General features: G+C 37.4%; 1 protein-coding gene across 1 annotated transcript in view; it reads left to right on the plus strand.

Moving 5' to 3' along the window:
• Positions 1 to 1,585: 1,585 nt before the first annotated feature.
• Positions 1,586 to 15,749, plus strand: part of dok6 (docking protein 6) — a 66,094-nt gene continuing 51,930 nt past the window's right edge. Inside the window, exon 1 of the mRNA XM_073830553.1 lies at positions 1,586 to 1,670. Within this exon, the coding sequence (XP_073686654.1) occupies positions 1,586 to 1,670 (85 nt within the window). The remainder of the gene's footprint in view (positions 1,671 to 15,749) is intronic.

The following is a 15,749-nucleotide window of genomic DNA, read 5'->3' on the forward strand; positions in this document are numbered from 1 at the left end:
GAGTCGCCACTCTCCAGGGCGGGTGGACTGCTGTGAGAGCCGATCGGCTGCACGGTTGAGTTCTCCTGGATCTGTGTGAATGGCACGTAGCAGTTTCAGCCACGTTTGACTCCATAGGAGCAGATGGCGGGCGAGTTGTGACTTGCGACGGGAGCGGTGAGCGCTGGTCGCAGTGCTGTCAATGCGAACAAGCACGTGTTTCTGGCGCAATGTCGGTCGGAAGCGACGAAGGGCTAGAAGCACAGGTAACAACTCGAGGCAATTGATGTGTCACTGCAATCGAGGTCCTATCCAGGAGCCCGATGCTGCTTACCCGTTGTACATGGCACCCCAACCTGTGGTGGACCACAGGTTGAATAGGGGTCAACACTGCGGGAAAAGTGTCCGAGTAATGCCAGACACTACAGCACTGATTGTGCGCGCTTGGTAAGGCGGGCTGTCATGTTGACCGAGTCTGGCTCCAGAGCGAGAAAAGAGATCCTCTGCACTAAGGAGAGTTTGCTCTACACTCGGTTGACCTGAAGGACCAGATGGCAGAGGTGGCGAAGCACCAGGTCCCTTTGTTCGCCCAACGGAACTCGCGAGTGAGCTACAAAGGGCCAGTCGTCGAGACGGTTGGAAATGCGAATGCCTGTCTACCGAAGAGGGGACAGGGCAACTCCCGTGACCTTGAAGAGGATGCGGGGAGAGAGGGACAGGCCAAATGGAAGCACCTTGTACTGAGACGCTCGACCCCCGGGAACAAATCACAAAAGGAGTCTGTGGCGGGGGAATTTGGAGACGTGAAAGTAGGTGCCCTTCAGGTTGATGGCCGCAACCCAACCCTGGAGACGGAAGCATATTCTTATGCACGTCGTCGTGAGCATCTTGGACGGCAGCCTGAGAAGGGGCCGAATCAGAGCTCAAATATCCAGGATGGGTGTTAACCCACCACTCTTTGGGCACGATGAAGTAGGGACTGTAGGACCCTAACTTCATCTCGGCTGGAGGGGCAGGCTGGATCGCATAGCCGAGACGTACCGTCCGTATCAACCACTGCAAGGGTATCAAGGGAACGTTGACCAACGTGACCGTGGTGGGGCAGCCTGGGGGAAAAGGGGGAAGGGACTGAACCCAGAAGGATGAACGTCCTGGAGAAAAGTCTAACTGCATTAAGCAGCGCTTACCTTCTTCCCTGGTTCCTGCGCTGGCGATAGCAGGCTCTGACTCCGGTTCCGAGGAGTGGAAGTGCTGCTAAGGAAGGGGACAGCTGAGCCGCCGGGATGCCATCCTCACTCTCAGGCTCTCCCTCTGATGCTGCAACAGACATCTCATCCTCCTGTGGAGCGCCAAAGGAGACGCTCAGCCCGGTGTGCGGGGAAGCGTACTGCTCTGGAAGCTCGACGGGCTCACGCTGAGGTGCAGAAGACCGCAGGGCTTTGGCAGCCGGCGGTACGTTCTGCACAGTGACTTGAATGTCCCCCTCGTGCCTCGCCACGGCGGCCGAAAAGCATTGATGGCTCAACGACTGGTCGCGGGGCAACGAGGGGAGCCGCCTTGCGAACGAGCGGCTGGACTTCAGCGTAAGCATGGTCATGCATTCGCAATGAACGCACGAACCATCCGTGAACGCCGCCCCAGCATGCTCACGGCCCAGACACGTGAGGCAGCGTTCATGTCCGTCCAGAGAGGTAAGGAAACTGCCACATTCAGGAGCGCACGGCCGGAAAGCCATTCTGAAAAGAACCTCTTTACACAGCCATGAGAAATCACTCTTTTAGTCCCGGTCTGCCCAGGGAGGAAACCGCGGCACCACTGTGCACTCAAATGGGCTTGCTCGCTGGAGAGCAGGAGGCTTTTAATGGCCGTGAAAACGGCAGCCCGCAGGATCCCGCTGGCGGCTGCCAAAACACTCTTTTAGATACTTTGCTCTTTTAGATTGGCAGCACACCAGCGGGGAGAGAGTGAAGAACTCGCAGGAACATCAGCAATGGCTCGAGCAGAGAGGCTCTGAAGCGAAAATCTGAATGAGTGGTTGCAAGCCGCCCTCTTATATAGCCGTATGTACGGGGGAGTGGCTTGGCATGCAAATACCACTCGCCAATGTTCATTGGCCTTTTGAATAAGGCTCAGAGATGATTGGTCTCTCAGGAGAGTTCCCTTATGTAACATCGTAGTGAAACGACTGAAGGGGAATGAAAATTACCCCATGATTTATTTACCCTCAGGCCACCCTAAGTGTGTATGACTTTCTGCTTTCAGACGAATACAGTTGGAGTTATGTTAGAAAATTTTCTATCTCTTCCAAGCTTTATAATAGCAGAAAATGGGTGTCAAGATTTTAAAGTCCAAAAAAATTGTTCATCCATCATAAAAAGTACTCCACACGGCTTTAAGGTAGAGCTGCACAAATAATCATTAAAAGATCTTTATTCAAACACCCACACAATCTCATTTCTAAATGACAATGATTTGTGTCTATTAAACCTTTGTCTGATGAAGTCTTACCAAAACATTTAAATCTGTTACTGAAAGCAGCCAGTTACCATTTTTAGGTAAGAAACAGCTTCACAGAGTCTTTTCAAGTACCCAGTATTATTTCTGTTTTATTGTCATTCATATTATCACAGAAATACTGAGATTAAAGGTCATAGTTCAGATATAAACATTGATGTCTATGGTAGCGATCAAAATAGAGCAAGTCATCTTTCGAAAGTAATTGGTGCTTCAAATAACGTTTGTGTCGATTGCATTGTTTTGCCAAGTTACTGGTAAAAATGTATTTGTCATTGAATCATTCATTTAAGAGATTTGTTCAAAATCGTTGATACATCCAGTAATGAAAGTACGAGAAGTTTTATTTACAGCAAAGGAAAAACCAGTCTCCTCTTGGCTTATATTGAAATTGTTCAATATTTCTCGTCGTATTTTTTTAAATATATATACAAATGCTTGTTTTGTACTTCTGATTTGTGACCAATGTTTTGTTTTTCTCTCTTTTCTGCACTTCTGCATTCTCCTACATCCTATCCGCTGGAACGCCACTCTCTCGTGAACGCACGTACACAGTTAGCGGAAGCTAGAGATTACGGTTTATAACATTTATACATTTTGTATTATGGATATTATTCCTAAGGTCATTGCACACTGAGTCCGAAATTTTTGCACGTTTAAAAATAAACACAACCTCACGTTGTGTCAATCACATTTACACACTGCCTCCGAAAATTTCGTCAGTCATAAAAAAATTTGTATCAGGTTTCATTTTCTGTGTTTTCGCATCCATAGCAAGCATTTTGATAGGGAAGGATGATGAATACGAAAAAACTAAAAAAAGCATACAAAAATTTCGGACTCCGTGTGCAGTGATCTTTACACAAACACATCGATTCACTTGAGAAGGCCTTTATTGACTTCCTGGAGCCGTGTGGAGTACTTTTTATGATGGATAAATTCACTTTTTTGGTATTTAAAATCTCGACACCCATTCACTGCCCTTATAAAAATTGGAGGCACCAGGACATTTTTTAATATAGCTCAGATTAGGGCTGGGCGATATGGCCTAAAAATAAAATCCCCGATTTTTTCACAAAAAATCCGATTTACGATTTAAATCGATTTTTTCCCCCCTACTACTTTTAGCATGTAAAGAAACCCCAGCTTTTCCACAATATATATGGGCACCATATATTTTGCAGTATACATTGCAACTGCATCAGTGCACCAGACCCCATTCTTATCATACCAGACACAGTAAATGTTTGTAAGACAAATAAATATGAGACGGGAGGAAAATATATTTCCATGCTTTTCTCTTGCACTTATATCGTATACAAAAATATACAATTTTGAACACAGAAATATTAAATGATTTAAATAACTGAAACGATCTGCCAGCAGGTGGTGGTAAGACACTGATTTAATTACTGAATCATATTCATTTGATTCGTTTGAACGGATGGTTCATTCAAGAATAATGCAAGTGACTCTTAATGAACGGGAAATTGAATAATTTCACTAGATTCGTTTAAAAACGCACGTTCATTCATAAACGAAACACCGCTGTGTTTGAGTGGAGATGCGCTGCGGCTCAGCTGTGACTTGTTTCAGACCACTTTTGACGACAAAACAGAGCAAAATCAGGCAATAGTGTTATAGTCAGACAATGTAAGTCACTTAATAATAACTTCTTGTTTATTTAACTGTTATAATAAATCAATATCTCGTTTACAAACTCCCTTAAAAATGATTAAAAGCTGTCACTCATCTTAGTTCGCAATATCACAAAGCTCTATTATAATAAACGAAGCTACTGCCCATTCAGTCTCTTATTTACACTCTCTCTACACTTGAGATACATTAGTCAATGTGCAAAACACATAGAAACCTTTGAAGCTCCACTCAGCGCAAATACAAATATGCTGGTCGCACTCGAGCCTTGATATGCAAATAATTCGCTATTGTCTTCAATCATCTCTCTACTCTGTTTATGTGATAAGTGAAATTGTATGTAATATAACAGGCTAATTTGCTAGCAAGCAGCTAATCATGTCCACTTAGTGACTCGCGTTATTTTACCAGAACGCGTTATTTGTTTTCCGTTCTGAATACAGCGGTTAATTAGGCGCGCAAACATGTGGTCGGACAATATTGCCTCTTAATTATTCTGCCATTGGTGCAATTAAATTTAAAACGTAAATTCGAATTAATCGAAAAAATCGAAAGAATCGCCCAGCCCTAGCTCAGATTGTATTCATCTAAAAGCAGAAAGTCATATACACATAGGATGGCTTGAGGGTGAGTAAATAACGGGGTAATTTTCATTGTTGGGTGAACTATCCCTTTAAGACACTCACTTGTTTAATTTCTGAATGAATCAGTAGCTTTGAACAAACTTGGTTAAATGAAAGATTTGCTCATTCGGACAGTCTTACTTATGCAAATGAATAATACCTAAATATATTTATTTAGTTACGTTTTACTATCGTATATATGTTTTATCTCTAAACTAAACCTAATCATCACATTTGTGACTCTGGACCACAAAACTAGCCATAAGTAGCATATTTGTAGCAATAACCAACAATACACTGTATGGGCCAAAATTATCGATTTTTCTTTTATGCCAAAAATCATTAGGATATTAAGTAAAGATCATGTTCCACGAAGATACTTTGTAAATTTCCTACCATAAATATATCTAAACTTAATTTCTGATAAGTAATATGCATTGCTAAGAACTTCATTTGGACAACTTTAAAGGCGATTTTCTCAGTATTTTGATTTTTTTGTGCACCCTCGGGTTCCATATTTTCAAATGGCCAAATATTGTCCTTTCCTAACAAATCATATATCAATGGAAAGCTAATTTATTCAGTTTTGGATCTCATTTTATAAAATGACTCATGACTGGTTTTGTAGTCCAGGGTCACATATAATGTAACTGCATATTTTGCTTATTTCACAGCCTGATCCGTTTTAGGTTGTTTCAACCTGCTACTAATGTAAGCACTAAGCATTAGGGGTGGCACGGTACATGAAAAACAACCGAACCGTTCGGTTCGCTTGTCTCGGTTCGTTGCGTGTGTGCGTCGCACGGTTCAACGGTTCAACGCATGCGCAATGTAGCCTCGTGAGTGTCCTTATTGCGCGAAATAAGAGGTGTGTGTAGACATAGAGACAGTAAAAGTGGAGTGCTGCAGGTTACGTCACGTGTAGAAATGGCAAGTGGGAGAGATAAGGAAGGCTGCCCGGAGTTGGAGGATGCGCCAGCTATGATACGCTGTTCATCCAACTTGGCTGTGCTTTCAATTTTATTAAAGGAAAGGATGAAGCTGATTGGTTGGTTCATGTCACATGGCCTGCGGTGAGCTTGCGGAATTTTGAAAAGTTGAGATGTTTTTATCTCGATACGGCACGGACGCGCCTGGAAAAAACGAGCGTGTCGCAGCGCGTCGCTTCCATTACGAGCGCGCATACCGCGCGTCTACATTTGAAATAACAAACTTAAGTGCGCAAAAGAGGCTTCATGTGAACGGCTAATAACAAGTGTCAGAAATAACAAGTTTGTTATTTTTGTGTGGGAACATTTTGGATTTCATGTTACCTATGATGATGACGGAAATAAAAGAATAGATCGAACTGAGACTGTGCAAGCATTGTGGAAAATGCATATCATATGCTAACGGCAACACTTCTAATTTGTCAGTTCATCTGAGAAGACATCACACCAGTGTGTTGGTAGACATGCAAGTTAATTCTTCAGTTCAATCTTTATGTGCTAAAAAGGCACATAAATTCCTGTGGAGATACACATTGTCCTGTTTTTGCCAAATAAATGAAAAGCATGTCATCAATGTCTTCTCTATTGCTGTATCAAATCTCCCCTAGCTTTCCTCAGAGATGGTCTCAATAATGTGCTTAAAGTCAAGTCCAATTCAGTTTGTGCATGATTACATGATAAAACTTTTTTTTTAAATAATGTATCCTAAATTGTGGATAATCAAGCTACATTTCATATGCCAAAACAAACTTCTGGAGTGTTAATGATTTAAAATAAAAAAAATAAAAACAAGAACCGTACAGAACTGAAAACCGTGACCTAAAACCGTGACACGAACCGAACCGTGGGTTTTGTGAACCGTGCCACCCCTACTAAGCATTGTTTTTTTCCTTGGAGAATTCTCTAAAAATATCTCCTGGGACTAAGGTACTCTATTAAATGTTATATATGGCATGCATCAATCTTTATCAAACTCTACAGAATTTTTGTCAACGCTATTTAAAGCTGGTTCCTAATGAAGTGGCTTAATTTACCTGGCTTTGTTTCCACTGAAGAGTCCTTGTGTGTGTGTATGTATAATTTTGACGGTTTGGAGAGTACATTGTGTCCTGATTCATAATTAAACAATCCACTCCAGAGACGGAAGGTTTATTCATTAATCAGCCTTTGAAATTTCAGTATGCAATCAGAGTGCTCGCAGAGATACTGTCCGCCTGTAACTCCTGCCGTCGATTGAGCTGCGCTAAGTGATGGAGAAAGAGGGAGGCTGATTGCAAATTCATTTGTGTCAGTCATAGTTAGGCTTGATGACTTTGGCCATGGTTGCAGTAAAGTGAAAATTGGTTAAGAGTACTGTGTTTATTTGGGGATAATACCATGAAAAGAACTAAATGCCATGGTCAGAATTAGCATTTATATAAAGCTATTACGCACTCAAGTTGCATTTACTTACCCATGTCAACCTTTAAAAAAAAATCAGCAGGCGCCTATTTAGATTCTAGCTGAAAATCAGCAGCTTTTTAGGAGAAAATGTAAAATGGCATTTTGATGAAGTTAAAGGAATTGCACCAGCCTCACTAGCATGTTTCAGAACTACATGCAATGTGAAAAAAGAAACTACCTACATCTCATTTTTTGATCTAAAATGCCTTTGAGAATGAGATCTAGGACTGGTTCAGGTTGCTAACACTCTGGCTGTGTTTAGGCTTTGTGAGCCATGCGTGGGAAATCTTCTGTTCATTGCTTTAGAAGTTCCTCTTCTGAATAGTTTGTTTGATTTTCTTATTGTTATGAAACTGAAAGATAGGGAAGTACACTATAAAATATGGTAGCATTGGCTATGTGGTCAAACCCTTGATACAGATCAACCAAGAGGAAAGGAGACAACATAAAGTGTATATATATATAGTTAAGTTTAATGAGATGTAATTATTAACTCAGCCTTGGATGTTTTTCTAAAATTCCATATAAATAAAAATAGAAACAAAAAGCTACACTGTAAAAAAATGAAATAAACAAAGATTCTTAGATTATTACAAGAAAAATAGTACTATATAGGTCTTTCTGCTTAAAAAAAACATGTTTAATGTAGTGCTGTCAAACGATTAATCGCGGTTAATCACGATTAATCACATCAAAGATACGTGTTTGTTTACTTAATATATGTGTGTACTGTGTATATTTATGTATATATAAATACACACATACAGTGTATATTTTGAAAATGTTTACATGTATTTATTTATATTCATACAATTTAAATTATATATTTAATATATAAACAACATATTTTCTTATATACGTACATACATACGTGTGTGTGTGTGTGTGTGTGTGTGTGTGTGTGTGTGTGTGTGTGTGTGTGTGTGTGTGTATTAATATATAAGTATACACAGTATCAACACATATATTATGTAAACAAAAACTTTTATTTTGGATGCGATTAATCACGATTAATCGTTTGACAGCACTAGTTTAATTTAACTTTTTGCATGTCATTTATTTAGCAATTTCCATAAGATCTCCAAAGTTAGATTAATTGCTATTTCATTTGTCTAATTAAGCAGCATGTATTTTTTATTTAATCTGATTTTCTACTATATAATTAAAATAAGATATTTTTAATAAGTGCAATTTTATTATTGTTCAATTATCACATATGTGTACAATTTGGCAATTTCCTACACCTGTTTTTAGTGTACAAATAATTTTTTTTTACCACCTATTTACCAAACAAATACATAATACATCCAGCAATATGTATGCAATATATGATTTTTTTGTAATATCTACACTGAAAAAATGTATAGAATTTACTTTGAAACAATTTTCACATAGAATTTGCTGAATCAAACATAGAATTTTGAAACAGAAAGACTGAAATAGTATTTTTTTTTTTTTTTTTACAATTGTAAGACCGTTTTACCTACAGTTAAAATCAAAAGTTTACATACACCTTGCAGAATCTGCAAAATCATAATTATTTTACCAAAATACTAACTAACAAAATACTAACTAACGAAATAAAAGTTACATGATCATTTTAGGTAAAACAGTCTAACATGTGATCCGTAATTATACAGTACAGTTGAAGTCGAAAGTTTACATACACCTTGCAGAATGTTAGGGATCATACAAAATGCATGTTATTTTTTATTTAGTACTGACCTGAAGAAGATATTTAATAAAAAAGACGTTTACATATAGTCCACAAAAGAAAATAATAGTTTATAAAAAGACGTTAAGTTAAATTTACCCTGATTGTCAAATTCAAAAGTTTTCACATCCCAACTCTTAATGCATCTTTTTTCCTTTTAAAGCATCACTGAGTGTTTGAACCTGCTGTAATAGATTTTTCAGAATAACAGCAGACAGTTTAACTGTTTAGGACAAACAAGGGACTCATTAACAACTATCATTAAACAAAAGAACACAGCTGTAATCTTTTGAACAGGGTCATTTTTATAAATTTTTATAAACTATTATTTTCTTTTGTGGACTATATGTAAACGTCTTTTTTATTAAATATCTTCTTCAGGTCAGTACTAAATAAAAAATAACATGCATTTTGTATGATCCCTAACATTTAGCAGATTCTGCAAGGTGTATGTAAACTTTCGACTTCAACTGTATAATTACGAATCACATGTTAGACTGTTTTACCTAAAATGATCATGCAACTTTTATTTCGTTAGTTAGTATTTGGAACTTCAATAGATCCATTTGCCTTAGAAATTCAGTTTGAAGGGCCTTGTTTCATCTGCTTGGCTGCTTTCTAGGGTTCAGCTAAAAGTCCTTCATAAAAGCAAAGTGTTAGTGTGAGAAAGTTTGCTTCTTTAGTAGAGAAGGTCAAGAGGCAGCTGTGTGTCATACTGTCGAAACAATTTATTTGAAATGGTTTCTTCTTGCTGGTTCTGGTTGACCTAAATAAAATTGAATTCCTTGACCAAAATCAATAAAAAGATGAGATTATAGATAGCTTATGCTGTAGCAAAACATAAATAAAAATGAAAAGTATTGAATCGCCTTATCCATGTCAGAGGGCGCGTGTTTGAATAAGCAGCCTTGTCTATCACAACAGTCTGGCCTCCCAAAAGTCAGTGCAGCACAGACTTGCAAATCTCCAACCATCTCCATAACCACATTTGATAACAGATGGCATGCGTGCAGTGTTTCATTATTTCTGATTCTCCCATTTGCAACAATGTGGATGAAATTGAGCTATTTTGCGTGTAACCTTTTGGCTCGACACACATAGCAGGTATCAGGAGAACCAGGCGTGCGTACAGGAATTCACCCAGATCAATTATGTTGAGTGCCAAATTAAGCATTGTTCTTTTTCCACGCACTACATCAGCGGAGTAAACAAATTAATCTTGCCCATGGATATGAATCCCGACAGGAACGCTCATACATCAGCAAATGAGCATTGGCTGCCTGCAGCAGGATATGGAGTATCCCTTCTGTAAATTAATCCTCCCAACCTTAAAAGCATGCTGGGTCGTATGTTTTTAAGCGTGCACAGAAAATATAGGTGGGCAGAATTTATTTTTGAAAACCACACTCAAGATACCATTAAATTATTATATTACGATTAGGGGTCGACCGATATGTGTTTTTCAGGGCCGATGCCGATACCGATTATTACAGATCAAATGCACCGATAAACGATATTTTGAACCGATATGTGTCTAGTGTAAAAATTAAAATCGGTAAGATGAGACCACAGGTTTGAAGTATTGGCACTTTTTGCCATTGTACCACCCATACTGACAACATCTCCACATGTTTTGCACACTACCTTCCCTGGTGTTTGTTGAGTGTAGTACTTCCACATAGGGCTGTCGCGGTTAAGGAATTTCCCTTGCGGTAATTTTGAGTGGCTCAGTAGCGCGGTATGCGGTATTACCGCCATATATATATATATATGTATATATATAAAATTGTGTGTAGGCTGTTACAATGTAAGGTGTAAGGTCGTATTCAGAAATCAATAAACCGAAACCAAATCGCGTTGATACATGAAGTGAAGTAAACAGTACTTACATAGAAACCTAGCCAGAAAGAAATGCAAATTTTGAAGAAAAATGTCAGACATACTTAGAGGCTTTGCATCTGAAATCTTCGTATATAACAGTTAGCGCGCACCCGATCGAGTCTGACTGGACAAGAGACTTTCTGTCAGTATTTCACCTGCGTGTTTTAGGCGAGCTGTCAGTCACTGCAGTTTCATTGTTACACCACAAGATGGAGGCAAGAGACTATCTTTGAGTAAGTCTTTAAACCGTTCATTCAACTACACGTTCAAAAACGCTTATTTATTCAAAGAGAGACGTAATGAAAAACGATGTTGAAATCATTTTAACTTTAATCGCCACTTTTAAAGGCTCAGCTGACCAGCAGAGCATCGATGTTAAGACAGAGATTTCACTTTCCTTGGTCATGACAAGCTAGTTTCACATACATACCCGACTCGATCTGAAAGACAGACGCAGGTAATCGCACAAGCTCAGTCGATCTCTCTCTCATTCGCTGTCTGTTTAGGCTTGTTAAGTGCACATCTACTGAGCCTCATAATAAACACATTATGTTATCATTACTAACTTATTACTAATTTAATATTCAGCACACAGGCATTAAGTGAGAAAGGCAAATCCTTAGGAAAAAAGAAAACAGGCAAATATCGCGGTTGTGGCGGTTGTTGCATTCCTCTGCGGTTATGCACGTCAATAGCGCGGTATTGCGATATTGCGGTTATCGCGACAGCCCTACTTCCACACTGCACTTCGTGTCTTCTTCCGTGCATCCATCTACAATAAGGGTAATATAAAGAGAGAGTTAAAAGTGGGACCACTGTATGTTTGTGGAATTGTCTTCATTTTCTTTATTTGAAAGTTATTTTTTCTTTTTTTATTCTGTGTTCTGTATCTTAACAGAATGCATACTGTATTAAAGCTAAACAGCTTGGGGAAATATAACTATTTGGCTTCAAATTATTTACATGTTAGAAATGTTCATGTAATAGCATAAGCTATAATAATTTCTCATTAATTATTTTCTGATGGCTAAATCCAATGAGGTGACTATCCAATTCATCATCTAATGCACATCAATTGATTAGCTTAAAAACGCACGGTAACACTTTAGAATACTGTATCTTACTTACTGCAGAACTAATAAGGAATTATTGAAGAACTAACAGCTAACTATTCATTAACACTTGACTCATTACTGTTAACTACTAAGGAAGATGTGTTAACTAATCAGTATGTAATACAATTTTGAGAATGTGTTAAGTAACAGGTAGCTAATCAATAACTAATGTATTCTGTCATACCTCCTGAAGAACTACTATTAATTATCTAGTAGTTAAGGTTCAAGAAAAATAACTATGAAGTAACTACTAATGAACAGTCATACACAACTAAACTGAGTTGTGACCCTTTCATATATAAATGTTATTAGCAGTAGTAGTAGTATACAAATGCAATATTAATAAACGGAATAAACTTCACAGGTTTTGCCTGTGTATTGAATTGTCTTGTGAATGTTTTGTAAGAAATTCACTTAGCTTCTGATAGGAACCCAACTACCACTCCAGTGCCATGCGATAACTTACTGTAGTTTTTATATTTTGTATAAAGTACTGTGTGTCCTCAGCATATATCATACTAATTCAGTTCCTGTATGTAAGGCCAGGACTGAGCGAAAGTAAAAATACAGGTTACCCATTAGTAAATAGAATTAGAATTGTCAAAAGAATGATCAAATAATTCTGCAGGACGTATTTCAAACCTGAAACAATAGGCCTATTCTAAAAGGAAAATATTGGGAACCCATTAGTAATTAATAAAGAATTATTAGATAATTCTGCAAGAATTATTTAGAACCTGAAACAGTATTCTAAAGTGAAAACAAAGGGAACTCATTAGTAATTAATAAATAGTTATCAAATAGTTCTGCAAGACTCATTTCAAACTTGCAACAGTAGACCTGTTCTTAAGCGCAAATATAGTGAACCCTTAAGTAATTAATGAAAAATTATCAGATAGTTATGCAGGAATTACTTAGAACCTGAAACAGTATTCTAAAGTGAAAACAAAGGGAACTCATTAGTAATTAATGAATAATTATCAAATAGTTCTGCAAGACTCATTTCAAACCTGCAACAATAGACCTGTTCTTAAGCGCAAATATAGTGAACCCTTAAGTAATTAATGAAAAATTATCAGATAGTTATGCAGGAATTACTTAGAACCTGAAACAGTATTCTAAAGTGAAAACAAAGGGAACTCATTAGTAATTAATAAATAATTATCAAATAGTTCTGCAAGACTCATTTCAAACCTGCAACAGTACACCTGTTCTTAAGCGCAAATATAGTCAACCCTTAAGTAATTAATGAAGAATTATCAGATAATTACGCAGGAATTACTTAGAACCTGAAACAGTATTCTAAAGTGAAAACAATGGGAACTCATTAGTAATTAATAAATAATTATCAAATAATTCTGCAAGACTTATTTCAAACCTGCAACAATAGGCCTGTTCTAAAGTAAAATTATAGTGAACCCTTTAGTAATTAATAAACAATTATCAGATAATTTCACAAGAGTATATTTCATTTTCATTATAGGCTAATAATAGTAGTAGCCCGTAACAAAGTTACTACTGTAGTTGTCCTTTTACTCAAGTAGTTTTGAAAATGAATAGGCCTATTTATAATTGGACTAATATTAATAACTAATAACTGGAGTAATATTTTATTGTGGTATCTGTAATTTTACTCAAGTACTTAATTTGTGGGCCACAGCCCGATTATTATGGTGACTATTTGCATATAACTGTTCTGTAGTAGTTATTACATAGTTATGTTTTTTGAACCATAACTACTAGATAATTAATAGTAGTTCTTCAGGAGGTATGACAGAATACATTAGTTATTGATTAGCTACCTGTTACTTAACACATTCTCAAAATTGTATTACATACTGATTAGTTAGCACATCTTCCTTAGTAGTTAACAGTAATGAGTCAAGTGTTAATGAATAGTTAGCTGTTAGTTCTTCAATAATTCCTTATTAGTTCTGCAGTAAGTAAGATACAGTATTCTAAAGTGTTACCAAACGCACAATGTGTAATATAAGTGTTAATAATTTAATTCTTCATTTTAGAAGATGTTAAGAAGACCTTTTCATGAAACTATAACATTAATAGCCTATTATAGGCACACTCAGTTCCATAGCCTAAATGTCTCATTTTTTGTTATCCTAACCTAGGCCTATGTGACACTACACATTTCCATTAGTTTTAATTTACAGTACAGTGCAAATGAAGGTATAAAAACATTAATTTATCTTTTAATCAAATAAGTTATTTTTTTTTTTACAAATGAGTTTACGAATAAAAGAAACATGGAAAACATCCGATCAGAATGCGTCCCCGACAGCCTCTTCTATTCTATGCGCCTTATAATGCGGTGCGCCTTATATATGAAAACAGTTTTAAAATAGGCCATTCATTGAAGATGCGCCTTATAATCCGGTGCGCCTTATAGTGCGGAAAATACGGTATATGACTGGATTCCGCGATTCCGTCCGTGTTGTCCGCATCCGGGAAATCAAGATAACATTGAGGTGTTTTTGCAACTTCACCGTAAAGGATTGTGAATTACTGAAACACAATCAACGTCTGCTGCTGACTTACCTTTGAGAGACAACTGATTACTGCCGCACGCTGCTTGCAGCTCCAGCAAGCGTTCTGTCTGTGTCTTCAGTGCCCTCAGCCTTCGAGTTGATTGGTCGGACTCGCGACTCCCAACAAATCAGGTGCGCGGTGGGCGGAGACTGCTCTAGGGCACAGAGTGGTGAGCTCTGACAGGCTGCGTCGGAACCAAAGAGCGCTTTTATCGGCAAATCGGTTATGAAAATAACCGATTCCGATAATCGTAAAAATGCTTAATATCGGTCGACCCCTAATTACGACAATAAATAATGGCACTGATCCAGGTTGACTCTTAAGCCTCGATAAACATCAATTGTTAATGTTGAGCTACATTAGAAGAATCGTCTGCCATTCTTTAACGCAAGATGTTTTATTATGCATATAAATCAGAGATATTAAACAGATGTGGATGGTCCCGCAGAGAAAAGGCCATTCAAAGCTCATTTGTTAATTATGAAACTGCTGGGTTATTGATTGGGCAAAGTTATGATTTTCCCCATGCCATTTGGGGAGAGAAATGTGTCTGTTTTTCGGCAGTGTAAGATAATAAACACAAGTGTCAGGGGAAATGGATTGAAATAAGTGTGTGTGTTTGTGGATTTTTTTTTAATAGAGATTGTGCACATTCTCTCACTCTCTCTTTTCCGTTGACCTTGAAAGGCTGTCAGGGGAATGTGAGTGTTTAATCTGTGAAAGTCTCAGACGTTGCTGGGAGGAATGTTTCAGAGAGAATTTTAGGCCTTTATTTCTTTAAATAGTACGCAGGGGGCAAACTCAGACAAATGGACATTGAAATGAGAGTGGCACTGAGATCTAGAGGTCCTTTCATGTGTTTCATGCTTCAACGGTGCATTGTTCTACATCAGAAAGTATAGGCAAAGTGATTCATTGTTTAGAAATCTTTTTTATTGAAATTATTTTTATATGTCTGTTTTTTGTGGAATTGTCTTCATTTTCTTTATTTGAAAGTTAATTTTTCTTTTTTTGTTCCGTGTTCTGTATCTTAACAGATTCATAAATGATCATTGTTCAAAATTTAATAAAATAAAATTAAAATGCAATGTAACTCCAAATATAGATTGTGATTAATTGTAATTTCATTTAATTAATTAGATCAGATGATTAAAATAATTAAAATAATATATTTTAAGTACAGTTTTATTAATCTGAATCATTTAATTAGTGTGTGTGTGTGTGTGTATATAAATATATATAAATATATATAAATATATATATATATATATATATATATATATATATATAT

Source organism: Garra rufa, chromosome 24, assembly GCF_049309525.1.
Source record: "Garra rufa chromosome 24, GarRuf1.0, whole genome shotgun sequence".
NCBI lineage: Eukaryota > Metazoa > Chordata > Actinopteri > Cypriniformes > Cyprinidae > Garra > Garra rufa.